This window comes from Ictalurus furcatus, chromosome 6 (genome assembly GCF_023375685.1).
Source record: "Ictalurus furcatus strain D&B chromosome 6, Billie_1.0, whole genome shotgun sequence".
Lineage (NCBI taxonomy): Eukaryota > Metazoa > Chordata > Actinopteri > Siluriformes > Ictaluridae > Ictalurus > Ictalurus furcatus.
The window spans coordinates 15,406,069-15,421,893 of record NC_071260.1 but is presented as its reverse complement, the minus strand read 5'-3'; the positions used below and the strand labels follow the sequence as shown (position 1 = coordinate 15,421,893).

Sequence of the window (15,825 nt, the reverse complement as noted above, 5' to 3'; positions counted from 1 at the left end):
CCAACTATAAATTGTGGTTCTCCTTCTCAAGGTCAAACTCAGAACTGGGCACACAGACAGTCACACATGAAGCATTTGTACAGGAAACATAGCACTATATATATATATATATATATATATATATATATATATATATATATATATATATATATATATATATATATAATGTATACACACCTACACACTGTCTTGGCGCACAGGAGAGACACTCAGTCAGTGTACGGAGAAGATATAGCTGACATCTGTCCCTTCCTTCTAACATCTTTATATTTTCAATAGCTTCATCACTTCTGCCCTCACTACATCAATGTGCACCAGAAGGCTTCTAGCAATTGCAGCATAAATGTTATGTTTTTATGATAATAGACCAAAAGCTGGTATTGATTTTATCATATAGAGTTGCACGTTTCCCTCCAGCTTCCCTCTACGCCAAGACACTGTCGTAAAGATAATTTCACATATTGGACAAATCTGTCACTTTCCCCTGAAGACTTCCGCCAGGCACAAATTCCTGGCTGTTCGTTAACGAGGCGGGGGTCAATTCCCCAAACAATGTGGTTGGTGTCACAATAAAAAGCAAGTTTTATGGGTTGTAGCAGTGAAGCACTATTGAACAGATAAAACACGCCAAACTGGCATCTGGAGGATTATAAAAGGAATTGCCATGAAAAAAAAAAAAAAAAAAAAAAAAAAAAAACCTCACACACCCACAGCCACAGCCAAATCCGTGCAGTGAGAGAGGTGAGTGAGTTCAGAGCTGTAATGCACACTGTGTCTACGGCGCCACCCTTAGGACAGAAATGACACAGCAGGGCTTTTAAACCTGGAGGAACTGTCCAACATCAAAACTCTTCCAGGAGAGGGTTAATGCTGCCCCCCACTGTCGGCAGCAGGAGGACTTGTGTTTATATAACCTTTTTTTTTTTTTTTTTTTTTTTTTTTTTTAAAGAAAGAAAGAATGAAAAAAAAATGTTAATCACTATGCAGTTAAAACAGATCTGTGTTATAAGGGATGTATCATATCTAACTGATTAGAATAATCTCCCTTAAAACCCTTGACAGATCATAAGTAAAGCAATGAAGGACTCAATTTTACATTGAAGGAAGAAAATGCGCCTCACTCATCTTATGATTCATGTTTTATACTGAATATTATTGATAGTTGCATAAAGTATTCATCGTACATTTTGGAGTGTTATAATCTGAACCTCAAATGGACTAATTTGTGATTAATTTCATGGATCTACACAAATAACGCATAATATTCAAGTGTGGGATCAATATAGTTTGCATGTATGATTGCATAACTATTCACCCACATCACATAATTATTTAAATAGAGTTTACCTGCGTGCAATTACAGTGTTACATGACCTCAATATAAATATACCTGTTCCCGGAAGGCCTTATAAAGCGCATACTTAAACAAACAACAAGAACTATCAAAACAAGTCCAGGATGAAGTTCTGGAAAAAGTATCAATCAGGGGTTGGTTATAAATAAAAATAATAATACATAATTTAAAACAAAAAAATAAAAACTGTGAACATCCTACAGATCACCAATAAATCCATTATTTTAAAACTGGAAATAATAATATGGCACTACCATGGATGAAGTTAGCCAGAGAAACAACCAATAGGCCAAGATCAACTCTGAAGAAGCTGGAAAGATCCACAGCTCAGATGGGAGATGCTGTACACAAGAACAAAGCTGGCAAGAAAAATGGCAAAAAAGAAAGCCATTAAGGAGAGTGGGGTTGGTTGGTTTTCACTCCCTGTAATATATACCAGGCACATCAAACACCAAGATCTAACAGTCTAACAGCCCATCTAACAGTAAATTTAAAAAAAAAAAAAAAAAAAAAAAAAACACAAAAATGTTCAATATCAAGAAAATAGTTCCAGAAATTCTAGTGTATTCATGACTAAATTCATGTTGCCAATCAGCTTCAACATGGGGTTGGTTGGCACATATTATGAGGATGGTTGGCACAACATTAAAAGACTATAGTTTAAAAGAATGCAAGCAAACTGAAATAATCAATGCTTTTTAATGAATTGAACCGCAGGTTAAACAACAAGTATACAACATTTAATGGCAAACAAATAACAGATATTTGAATCAATTAAATATTAAGAATGTTTAAATTATCATTGGCATTTACTGAACAAGAAGAAGAGTAATAATAAGAACAAAAGTGTACCCATTTCATTTTTCTCTTACCTTAACCAATATTAAAACATCACAATTCATTATAAACAATCTGTTCTGTTTTATTCTACTTACTGAATTAAATATTGTCTTCTTAAAATTTGAACTCTAACAAACTCTGTCCCTAATTTCTCCTTTGTGTGTGTGTGTGTGTGTGTCTGACATGTATCACAAGTCGCAGTTTTGGCATATGCACAATGGTAGACCAGGAGTCCACAAGTCATGTGACTCTACACACACAAGACAGTACTCATCTTCATGTTCATTGGAATCTGATGGATCTTTCCTTTTCTGAGCCTTTTTAAACTCATGGGTTTTGTATGGAGCTTTGGATTGTGACTTCTTATTGTTCTGAAGAGCAATTTCTTATTTGTACAAGTAATGTGATTAAAATAATAATAATTATTGTTTAAGACATGGCCTCAGTCAAACTCTATTGTGTGGCTGAGAATACACATTTGGAAAACTGTGTTATGGTCCAGAATGCTTGTCTGTGTTCACATGGGCTTCTTGTTAGTCACCGTCCGCTTTATTAGGAACACCTGTACACCTGCACATTCATGCAGTTACCTAATCAGCTAATCATGTGGCAACAGCACAATGCATAAAATCATGCAGCTGCAGGTCAGGAACTTCACATAATGTTCACATGATTGGCTGATTGGATGACTGCATGAATGTGTAGGTGTACAGGTGTTCCTAATAAAATGATGAGTATATGGGTTAGTGTAGCCTCGCACCACTGGGGTTGGGGGTTCGAATCCCACCTCTGCCTTGTGTACGCGTGCTTCAGGGATTTCCTTCGGGTACTCCAGTTTCCTCCCCCAGTCCAAAGAGATGCTCTTTGGCATTCCCAAAGTGTCTGTAGTGTGTGAATATGTGCACATTTGTGCCCTGATGGGTTGGTGTTGACCTTGTACCCCAAGTTCCCTGGGATGGGCTCCAGGCTCCCCTGTGACCCTGTATAGGACGCTTATACTACACAGGTTTGTAAAATGGGTGGATATATACATACACTGTATATCTACACTGTGTGTGTGTGTGTGTGAACGCAGTATTGCGCTTGTCCAAATGGCTGGTTTTACTAAACTAATCAGAAAAGGCTCTCTTGAACATTTTCGCAAATCATTATGAGCCGAATTTGTGATGTATGTTAATTAGTTTCATTCTACAGACCAGTCTCTGGGGGCGGAGCTTTGTTTATATGGGTGTGGTGGGGGGGGCTCAATGAATAAAATAATGATTAAAATATTTTTAACCCAACATTTTTTACCTAAACTTGACTAATTTCAACTAATCTTGCCTAAAATCCATCATTCTCGAGAATCCTTTTTACTTTAATCTTCGTTGATCTTTTGATACAATTTCGCTTCCACTCGAGCCGACTTCGGCAATCTTCGTTCACCGTTCGGCAAGTTCCGTGTGCGCTTCGGTCACGCTCGGCTCAGGCGCTCGCTCTGATCGGCTTTCCGTCTCCCCAGTTCCGAGTGTGTCGTTGTTGTTGTCGGTGACGCGGCGGAGGTGTAGCCTGACGCGGTCTCTTACGTGTCGGCCCGAATAAAAGTGGAGCTCCGAGGGCTCGCGAGTGACGGAAGGAGTGTGTATCGGTAAGAGAAGACAAAGTGTCCCGGCGGGGAGGGAGAGCGCGGGCATGTCCTGGATAAGACAGAGCTCGGGTCGGGTTCGGCCCGTAGGAAACAAAGAGATCATGGCGGCGGGGTTGTTGTACAAGCACGGAGGGAGGGGAGACTGTGGACTCCAGGAACGGAGGAGCGGGTTGTGTTACATAGCAGAGGGGGGAAATGTCGAGTCAATAGCACAGTTTAGGGCGCAGCGGAAACGAGCAAACAATGATGTGCGTGTGCGTTTGATCTCGTTGTGTCATCTCCGGGTGTAAGCGTTTCGTCAGGCTAACCTGACTAGCCACCCTCCGTTAGCAAGGTGCTAGAATTTTACCACGCTTTCTAGGTCACTAGGCAGCCAAACTAGTCGCTTTTAATAGGTGAAATATTTGTTTGTTTGTTGAAATATGAAGCAAGACTCTTTATCTTTTGTTATATTCTAGTCAAGTCCACAACTGAGCACCGCATTTGCATTTTATGTGCTGATTGGATTATAAATAGCAGGCTAGGTGGCTAGTGTCTAAAAGCACTTGGAGTTAAAATATTGGCAGGAGTATAAGTGTAGTGTAGCCAGGCCCAGATTAGTGCGACTTTTTTTTTTTTTTTTTTTTTTTTTTTTTTTTAAATAAATTATTTGGGGGGAAAACGGTGTTTTAGTAATAATAAACCTTAAATGCTTTTTCAAAAGGTAATAAATGAACACTGTACGTAGCAGTGCTGTAGAAAATGGTGCTTTTCCCACAGAAATGAACACTTGAGATGTCGTTTAATTAAAGTACAAGAATCAGTGGACTGTTAGTGTTTGGGGGTTTTTTTTTATATGATGGTCATTAAAGTATTTCATCTTCTGTGGAAATCATTTCTGAGATCGTTCATCGTGTGCAGAAATCTTAGTGGCAGTGATTGGTGAAAATGAAGGAGGTGTGTGAGAGAGAGAACAGATCCATCAGCAGAACCTCAAGCTCTCAGAAATCGCAGTCGTCAAGTCTGAGCATTGGCCATCAACTGTACACCATTTGTATTTTTACTATGTATCTGTTACAAAAGAAAGATGTATGTAGAGTAGCTTTTAAAGCTTTACTCCAAAAAACAAAACTAAACTATTAGGTCCATTTATGAAGTTCTAAAGGTGTACATGGACATTTCCAGGTGAAAGACCGATGTTAAAGATGTCCATGCCGGCAATAAGGAATAGCACCGTTTTTGTCTAAGAGTGCAGATCCGTCCTGCACCCGTTCATGAGCTCGTTTAAAGGATTCGTGCTGAAAGAGTTTGCCCGTAGATTGATGTGCTGTCCGGTCTCAACAAACTCCTGCATGATGTAGCCGTGTCGTATCTACAGATGATCGATAGATAGATAGATGGCTTATAAGTTCCAGTTTCTGTTCTTCCTTTCTGTCACCAAGCATGTAATGACAATATGACACACCTGTTAGATGATGAGATGATTCAGAACAGTACATCTAGTAGCTGTTGAGCCTCAAACTATGTAACCTAACCCTTAACTACAATCTTATCACATTTAATTAAATTACATTTAATAATAAAAAAAGAAGTTATTCTTATAGTCATTTTAAGATACCGTTCCTGTCCGTAGATATCTCCGTGAACCCGTGGCTCATTTAAGGCCATGAAGTTGGCAGAAGCACATAATATTGATCACTTGAATTTATGGCTGCGTTCACAGCGTACCGGGATTACCGTAATTACTAGATGACACCCTGGACGTCCTACTCAGTGCTGTTCACGTCCTCGGACTCGGAATATGATCTGTTTCTCTATGCCAAAGTGAATCCGTGTGAGATGAGGATGTTCACAACTGCAAAATACATCATTACGACATAAAAAAAACAAACATTTTTAAGCACTTGCTAAATGTTGAAAAACACAGAAAGCACATCAGGTAACAATAACATGATTATTAATTGGTATTGGTATACAGGTTGTTTATTAACCTCGGTAATGTGTTGTTGCAAACCTAAACAAACAGCAACGCTAATAAAATAATAACTAACAGCAGTATGAACAATGATATTTTTGTATAAAATTGTTATAATCGTGTCTCTTTTTCCTTTAGTCAATTATATGAATTATTACCCAGAAATATCACGAGTTAACCGCTTAGCTACATTTTACTGCTGAAACCGCGACCATTTCGAGTTTTGTGGCTTTGCAGCAGTCAGGTGGTACACGTCAGGGCTCTCAGAAAATTCTAAAACGAGTTTGCACATTGCAATTATGAGTTCTACGAGGACGTGAACGCTTTTAACGAGTCGGAATCCGGTAAGTACAGCAATTAAGACATGACGTGAACACAGCTTATTGCATTGCTACACAGATAGCTGGTTTGTACTCTGCATTCTGTACTAGATTAAGGATTTCTTTAACTCCTGTTGCATATCTGTTGCCTGCTTGGCTTGCTGACGTTAATCTACAAAGCAATCAGATTAGCCGTTCCGAGACTCTCAATGTCTCAAAATGTGATCTCCCATATAGCACACAGGATCATACCAGATGATTGTAGTCATAAGAACTGTTCTGTTGGGATAAGATTTCTGGGCATATGGCTGTTATGTAGCGTTGCTGGAGGACGGCTGTAGTAATCCTAATCAATTTGTACAGGATTCTGTGCGGTCTCTGTGTAAATCGCTGAGAATGTTTTTTGCAAGGGGAATGATCACAATGTGCAGATTTTATGGTCGTCACATTAAAAATTCCACACGTGCCTCATTTTAATACAAACAGATAGTTTGGACTTTTATTATAAGCGCTTGTTGTAGGGTGCTTGATCATTAGTAGGTCACATGACCGTAACATTTGTGTAGGTGTTTCCTGTATAATAGGAACTTGGTAACAAACCCCGAAACGTTATGTCTCTGACACATCCTTTCAAATGCAGTTTAAATTGTATTCTTTTTTACATTTAAAACGGTTTCGGTAGGAGAAGATAGAGAAGAGTGTGTCCTTTATACAAAGGAAAACATGCAGAAAACCATTTTCCATACATACAGTACAGTCCAGTCGGGTCTAAAAGTCTGAGGCCATCTGTGAAAATCCTTCTATTTTACATTCTTTTCTAATTTAATTCAAACTTTTTCAATACACGTGAGTGAGAAGTAAATTCTCAGAAATATTTTCATGCATTTCAATAATTCTTAGTAATTGGTATGCCCCCCCCCCCCCCCCCCCCCCCATTTAATGACCGCATTCACTCAAGTTGGCACGGATTTCACAAATTTGTGTATATTTTTGACTGTCCGTGTTAGATCAAATCTATCGTGGTGACTTCTGAACATGCGCGTCACTAAAAGGGATAAGACTCAGACTTAACATCTATCACAAATTTGTTTAACTTCAAATAGTGAACTAGAAATCTGTCTGTACAGGAGGGTTTTTTTTTTGTGGTTGTTGCCACCAAAAACACTTGACTTTGCTGCAGATTTTTTTTTTTCCCCAAACTTTGCGATGCAATTTGCGATTTGAGTTTTTTTGTGCCTTTTTTTTTTCTTTTTTTTGCAGAAAACTGCTAGAATTGGCGAAATTGCAATTACCTGAAATTGTCTTTCGTAGTGATGTTTGTTGGTAAATGAGAACTTTTAGCTGTACTCATGTTCAACACACGTGAACCGAAGAGGGTTTTGGCTGAATGCGCGTTGTGACGATGTCACCTGATGTCACTTCTTGGCCCAAATCTGCGGTAATTTTGAAAAATTGCACACTCCTCCAAATTTTGTGGAGTTTGCTTAATTTTGCGTTCATTTCTGCGATCGCGAAATCCTGGAGGTGCTGAGAAAGAGTATCAAGGTTTCTTCCTCATATCATCTTAGGGAGTTTTTCCTCGCCACCATCATCACCGTCTTGCTCAATAGGGATAAATTCACACTTACAATCTGTATCCTGTGTTTATATATTTCTGTAAAGCTGCTTTGAGACAATGTCCATTGTTAAAAGCGCTATACAAATAAAATTTAATTGAATAATGCAGAATCTTGTATATTGAACATTTTCCTTTCTTTGAGTAAAAATCTTTTACATTCTAAAGCTTTATTTTTCAGTAAAATAAATAAATACAAATCCCATATTTTCAATGTGGTCTCAGACTTTTTGACTGATGTGTGTCAGCCCTAAAGGACTGCAGTTAATGGTACTTTCTAACCTTGGCATTTTTTATTTGACAGGCCTATAGGCTTCACCCAGGTCATGGACTACACTAAACTGCTAGCAGCAGTCTTTTAGTCTAAGACCAGATGCAGTGAAGTGTCAGGGAATCCCGGTTCAGGTTATTTTACACCACGTCTCTCTCTCTCACTGATCAGAATGAAACTACACCCTTATTTGGGTTTGAATACTAACCCAGGCCTGCTTTTCCTGTTTTTTTTTTTGTTTTTTTATCACAGAGACAAAAGGTTATGCAAAATCTGCTATGCAGTTTGTTTAACTAAACGTACGCACCACTAACAGGAGCCTGTGACAGCAGCGCAGTCTTCCTGTCTCAGCACACAGGAGCTGCTTTAAAGTTCACCAAGGTTGAAAGCATCGATTCGCTGCTGTGCTTCTTCCCAGTGGAAGGAAGAGGCCGTCAGCAGGCTTGTGCTGGATGTAGGACGAACAGATTGCAGTTCTAAATAAAGACGACGCTTTAGGAAGGTGGACATTTCGGAAATTAGCAAAGATTTATAACCGTTGTCTTGTCTGCTTTTGAGAACACGATCACAAGTGGCTGTAATATTCAGTATGTATTAATGTACCTGACGGTATTTAAACATGCACGAACATACAGTCCCTGATGCACGAACAAAGCAGGAAAACTCCAGAGAACAGTTATGTAGACTAATTTCCTGGATGACTTCCCAGATGGGAATACTTTGCATAACTATCGTGTGATTGAAGGTGTTCATTAAAAAAAAAAAACTTCAGCCTCTGTGAAGGAAAATAGGCTGAATGAGTTGAAATCTAAAACTGTACTTAATCCTTAATCAGTTTCTCACAGAATGCAGAATATATAACCTGAATTTTATCAAATGCATACATAAATAAATAATTAAATGGCCATTGAAAACGATGGCCAGTCTCAGCAGAGGTACCTTTTATAATACATAGAAGCATTAGGGGGGAAATCTGTTCAGTGTACCAGCAGGATGTAACAGTTTAGTCAGGGGTCAGGAAAACTTCATGTCGTCAGAGGAAAGAGATAAGACTCAAGGAAGGGAAATGAAAGCATACCGTTAAATAGAGTACCCGTGCTTGTAAGTGTGCGTTTGTTTTGTTTCTACCAGCTAAAATGTGTTTTGTTGTTTGTTTTTATTCCCGTAAAAAAGAATTCAGAAACATAACCTGGTGAACGTCCTAGTGTAAAGTACACGGTGTGGCCAAAAGTTTGTGGACACCTGACCATCACATGTATTTGTTGAACATCCCATTCCAAATTTAGTCCCCTCTTTGCTGTTATAATAACCTCCACTATTCTGGTAAGGCTTTCTACTAGATTCTGGGGCGTGGCTGTGGGGATTTGTGCTCATTCAGCCACAAGAGCATTAGTGAGATCAGGTAATGATGTCAGGGTGCAGTCGGCGTTCCAGTTCATAACAAAATGTGTTCAGTGAGGTTGAGGTCAGGGCTCTGTGCAGGACACTCGAGTTCTTCCACATCAACCTTAGCAAACCATTTCTTCATGGAGCTCGCTTTGTGCACCGAGGAATTGTCATGGTGGAGCAGGTTTGGACCTCTTAGTTCCAGTGAAGGGATATTGTAATGCTACAGCACACGAAGACATTCTAGACAATTGTGTGCCTCCAAGGTTTGGGGAAGAACCACATATGGGTGTGATGATCAGGTGTCCACAAACTTTTGGCCATACAGTGTATTTCATCAGGAACAATTCGCCCATTGCTGTCAAATTCAAATAACTCCACGTTACTGTTGATTGGTAGTGGAGTCTCCATTGTTGTTTAAAAAGAAGCTCTTTGGTGGAATGTGCGTTTTGGATAAATGTTTTTTGGAAAATAAAGCCTGTTATTATAAAAAAAAATGGTATTTAGTATCATGTTACGTAAAATGAGTGGCATGCAGCACTAATGTTAAAAAACTATTATGAATGTTTAATGAATATGAATAATATTGGGATGGAATATTACTAAATAAATTGTAAAAATGAATGTACTCAATAAAGTGTCAAGGAGTTACTTTTTTTCTAATTCTGTAGTTATTCAGTTTAAGCTTTTCGCTGTACTCCTACAGCATAACCAAAAGCTTACTAATGAGCCTCAAGGCCATGATTCAATCTTGCACCAAAGCACAAACAAGCATACAATGGGCAGACGGAACAATGGAGACACCGTATGAAAGAGGCAGGACTGAACCGTACTGTAGGAATATTGAGAATAGAAATGCATAAGAGACATTACACACGGCAGAGGTGATAGAGTAGTGGTGATTTGCGGCAGTATGTTAAAATCAGTGTTAGCATGATCCTGCAACTGTGTAACGACAAGCTCTGCTACATAATGTGATGTGTCGTGTCTGCAGATAACTAACTCGATGACCATGGAGGCGGGAGCGGAGGCCCAGCAGGGTGCAGACACGGCTGTGGCTGAGACTGAGGCCCAGCAGATCACCCAGGCCCAGATCGCCACGCTCACTCAGGTAACCACGAGCACCGCAAGCCTGCTCATCAATCAGTGTCATCATGTTCACTTGGTGTGTGTGTGTGTGTGTTTGTTTGTGTGTGTGGGTGGGTTTGTGTGTGTGTGTCCTGAATGAGATTTTTATTTCTGTTTGTAGGTGACCGTGGGTGCAGGACATGCCACCGCCACCGCCCCCACCGTCACCCTGGTGCAGTTGCCTAACGGGCAGACAGTGCAAGTGCACGGAGTGATCCAGGCAGCACAGCCCTCCGTCATCCAGTCCCCACAAGTGCAGGCAGTCCAGGTCAGTCTCTGATTTTAATGACCGAAGCACATTGTAAAGAAAGAAGAGCTTTTTGGCACAGAGTGAGACAGTCACATTATCATTTTTGGATGAAGTATTCTTTAAGCTTAATGCTGGAATGACTCATGTGGGATGCTACACAACCTGCTAATATTTTCCAGGTGATAAATACTTGCAAGCTTGTTGAAAAAAAACGTCAATTGGCTTTAATTAAAATATTTTATTGACTAGGTATAATTGATAAAGGCAACATCATTTAGTTTTCTTTGTGTAGACAACGTGTGTATGTAAACCGTCTTTTTTTTTTTTTTAATGTAATTGTGTTTGGTAGAACTTTCTTGAAATATGAAAAACAGCTTTGAACTGATATAGATTTAAATGACCACTTAAATAAAGTTGTAACTACCAAAATCAGCTAATGATTGCATTATGAGTGTATTTGAACGCACATTTTTTGTGACGAACTCTTTACACTGTGGTCAGATTTCTACAGTGGCGGAGAGCGAGGACTCGCAGGAGTCCGTGGACAGCGTGACTGACTCTCAGAAACGCAGAGAGATCCTCTCCAGACGCCCTTCTTACAGGTATGTAGGCACGCAGCAGTATTGCTGTTATCTGCACATGGCGGTGTTGTGCGTTTGAAGGCTAATGTTGCGTTTGCTCCCTTTTGGCCCACAGGAAGATTCTGAACGATTTGTCGTCAGATGCCCCAGGAGTACCAAGAATTGAAGAGGAGAAATCCGAGGAAGACGCTGCACCTGCCATCACTACAGTTACCGTGCCAACCCCAATTTATCAGACCAGCAGTGGCCAGTACAGTATGTTTCAGTCTCATTAGTGACCTGTATTCTACAACCCCAATTCCAAAAAAGTTGTGACAGTATGGAAAATGCAAAAAAACAAAAAAACCAAAGTCATTTGAAAATGACGGTTCAGGACTGCAGGCAGGCCATGCTAGCACCCGCACTCTCTGCTTATGCAATCATGCGCTTGTAATCTGGGCAGAATGTGGTTTGGCGTTGTCCTGCTCTGGATGGCAGCGTATGTTGCTCCAAAATGTGTACATATCTTTCTGCATTAATGGTGCCCTCACAGATGTGCTGGTTACCCATGCCATGGGCACTGACACACCCCATACCATGACACACGCTGGCTTTTGGACCTGATGCTGATAACAGCTTGAATGGTCCTTTTCCTCTTTGGCCCATAGAACACGATGGCTGTTTTGTCCGAAAACTATTTGAAATGGACCACAAAACACAATTCCACTGTGCTACTGTCCATCTCAGATGAGACCGAGCCCAGAGAAGTCGGCGGCGCTTCTGGACAGTGTTGATGTATGCCTTCTGCTTTGCATAGTAAAGCCTTAACTTGCACCTGTGGATGCAGCGGTGAATGGTGTTGACTGACAAAGGTTTACCAAAGTATTCCCGATGTCAGGATAACCATTACAGATTCATGACAGTTTTTAAGACAGTGATGTCTGAGGGATCGGAGATTACGCACATTCAGAAGTGGTTTTCGGCCTTGCCCTTTACTCACTGAGATTTGACCGGATTCTTTGAGTCTTTTAATTATATTGTGCATTGTAGAAGGAGAAATGCACAAAATCCTACCGATTTATCTTTGGGGAATGTTGTTCTCAAAGTGTTGGATTATTTGCTGACGCATCTGTTGGCAGATTGGCGAGCCTCGACCCATCCTTGCTCTTGAAGGACTAGGTCTTTTTTGGAGGATTCTTATATATACTATGATTAGACGATTGCTTCACCTGTTTCACATAACCTTCTTATTTCAACTTGTCACATCGCTATTAGTCCTAAATCGCCACGTCCCAACCTTTTTATAATGTGTTTGGAATGTGCATCAATTTCAAAATAAACCTTTATCTTCAAATAAACTATGCAGTTGATTAGGTAAAACATCAAATACATTGTCTTTATACATTTCTTATTGAAATACAAGTCAAAGTACACTTACAAATCACTCCTCTTTGTTTTCATTAGCATTTTCCATACTGTCCCAACTTTTTCGGAATTGGGGTTGTACACTTTCACAATGACGACTCTGAGAAAACTGTTCACACTTGCATCTCTGTATTTCCTAGTTGCTATCACACAGGGTGGAGCCATCCAGCTGGCCAATAACGGCACAGACGGCGTGCAAGGTCTACAAACTCTGACCATGACGAACGCGGCGGCTGCACAGCCGGGCACCACTATCCTGCAGTATGCCCAGACGAGCGACGGGCAGCAGATCCTGGTGCCCAGCAACCAAGTGGTGGTGCAAGGTGAGCTGCTGTAATAGGAATACACACTTACAAGGTAGCTGAAACACTAGCCTTGTCTGCTAAAATCACTGAATACGCCTTTGCGCCTGTCATTCTACAGCTGCTTCAGGAGACGTTCAGGCGTATCAGATCCGCACAGCAGCAGCGAGTACCATTGGCCCTGGAGTGGTCATGGCCTCGTCGCCTGCTCTGCCCAGCCAAGGAGGTGCTGAGGAGGCCACGCGCAAACGAGAAGTGCGCCTCATGAAGAACCGGTACAGGCATTTATTAATGAAATTCAGGGCCCATTTATAATGAGTCTTTATTGATCACATATACATTACAGCACAGTGAAATTCTTTTTTTTCACATACCCCAGCATGTTAGGAAGTTGGGGTCAGAGCACAGGGTCATACTTCATTCATACTAGCACCTAACATGAGCAAGTCCTCTAGGAGGCGCTGTCCCATGAATAACGCCAGAATTTTCTGAATTACACAGCAAAGAAGGGCCAAAAAACGGTATGAATTTCATATTTCACTGTATGAATAATAAATAGAAGATCGCACAAGCATCATTTTGTTTTGAACCAATCGCGTGATTTAATTATAAACACTCACTTAAAAAAGGATATAAATCAGCCTTGAGTATATAGTATTTTTCTTTTGCATCCAGTATCAGCAGATTACACTTCTCACGTGTGTGTGTGTGTTTTTTTTTAAATGATCATAATGTCTATGTGTGGTGTACTTTGGCTTCAAATCACACTTACAGTAAGGGATATCATTTCCACTAAACTGCATCAGATGGAGAGTTGTCATTAATACACACTGATTAGAGCTCCGTCTGTCTCAACAGGGAGGCAGCCCGAGAGTGCCGCCGGAAGAAGAAGGAATACGTGAAGTGTCTGGAGAACCGCGTGGCTGTTTTGGAGAACCAGAACAAAACTCTCATTGAAGAACTGAAAGCTCTCAAAGACCTGTACTGCCATAAATCCGAGTAACGTCCTCGTCCACGTTTGTCCTTGGTGGACTTCAGTGTACATTTACAGAGACTGTGTGTGAGCTCTCCTTGGAAGGAACGCATGTTTTCTAAATATACTTTCAAAAAAACAAAAAAACAAAAAACTAAACGTTTCAAACTGCCTGGAAATTCCCATGAACACAAGGGGCGTGAACGTGAACCCCCTGGCCAAAATCTCTGCACCAATGGATCATGTCTTTACAAATATATCGGGTAAAGGTGTTCTAGGACTTTAATAATTCCCTGACTCTTTTCTCCTGTTAAGCTCCCCAGGTTTGTTGGAAAAATGTAACAAATCGGAATATAATGCAAGAGGCACAAGCAACTCAGTTATGCTATTTAAGTTTACTTTAAAAATCTCTGGCTGTTGAGGGTCAGTTAGGAATGTAGAAGTTGGAATGAGAAACATTTTCCCTCAAGCATCAGATTTTGAGCTATATTTGTCTGACTGTTACTAATATTTGGTGTCAAATGTTTGAGTTAGTGGTTTTGGAGGGGGGTTGGGGGGGCGGGGGGTTGCCTACCTACACACATTTCTACTGTAAAATATTGTTGAATTTACTTTTGATGCCTTATAAAATAACTGTATGAAAACAGATCAAGAGAATTTAAGGCATTTATAAATGAAAATATTTGTATTGTGTATAGGAAACTATTCTAGTCATGTAAATTCTGAGTTTAGTTGGTAACTGCATTTTGTTAAGAGAGAAGCCTTGCTTCAAACCAATAGTGATCCGCTGCACTGGATCTGGCGTTTCCCCTTCTTTTGGATATTAAACTTGTTCTAAATCAAGTTATTTTGCGTTCCCTTCAGAATAAGCGAACACATTCCTCATTGCTTAAATTCTTTGTAGAATTTAAGCAGCTATTGCGCCTCTGAGTCAAACCATATTTGCTAATATTTCTGCAAGCGCTGGTGCGTCTGAGGGCGGACTGTGACGAGGCGACACAAAAGGGAGAATGTGGATGTGTCTAGTATGTGCAGTTTGGCAATAGCTAGGTTTCTGTGTGTGTGTGAGAGAGAGAGGATCCAAGTGTGTTTGCTGAACTTGGTTGAAATCAAGGCTAACAGGATGTTGATGTACTGATCTGGGCTGCTTCTTTTCCACTCAAGCACAAAGTGTTACAGTGGGCTTAATTCGGGCATTCGGTTTGCGTAAACAGTGAATAGATACGATGAAATATTATAAAGATTTTTAAATGTCACGGACTTGCAATCTTCTGCCATTTTTTTATATACACAGATATGTTAACTTTTGCTTTGTCTTAAGCGGTTGAATACTAATGAATAGCATACTGTATAACGAGTATTATTATCTGTCACTACAGCATGTTTAAACTTGTTTTGTATATCATTTTTTAACTTTGATATCGCTATGGTTATTTTTGCATCGCATCACAATGGATATGGATTTAATGTCTTTGTATTTGATGCATCAACACATAAATAGAGGGTACAAATATATGTTGTTAGTCTACCATGACTGTTGCATTTTTGGCAGCTATTTCATATAAAACAAGTGTGTGGAAACCGATTCTCTCTCATTTGTTTGTTTGTTTGTTTCCTGAAAAGTTCGAAATATTAAGTAGAGGAATAAAACATGACGGGGCATCCTTTTTTATAGAAAAGAATCAGTCATGTGATACTGTCCGTTCCGAAGTGTTACCGTCACAAAGTGTTTTATTCCTCTTAGACCACATCCATTTACCAACTATAACAATTTTTCATTTATTAAAGAACAACAGTACATACTTTTCATCTGATTATAG

The 15,825-nt window shown here is 39.9% G+C and overlaps 1 protein-coding gene across 1 annotated transcript; it reads left to right on the top strand.

Annotated features, from left to right (window-relative positions):
* Positions 1–3,503: 3,503 nt before the first annotated feature.
* On the top strand, positions 3,504–15,588 carry creb1b (cAMP responsive element binding protein 1b). Its single transcript, XM_053626696.1, has 8 exons — positions 3,504–3,821; positions 10,362–10,478; positions 10,617–10,763; positions 11,247–11,347; positions 11,442–11,581; positions 12,871–13,053; positions 13,154–13,307; positions 13,891–15,588. Exons 2-8 carry the CDS (start codon positions 10,374–10,376, stop codon positions 14,033–14,035), a joined length of 975 nt encoding a protein of 324 aa, XP_053482671.1. The 5' UTR covers positions 3,504–3,821; positions 10,362–10,373; the 3' UTR covers positions 14,036–15,588.
* Positions 15,589–15,825: the final 237 nt, after the last annotated feature.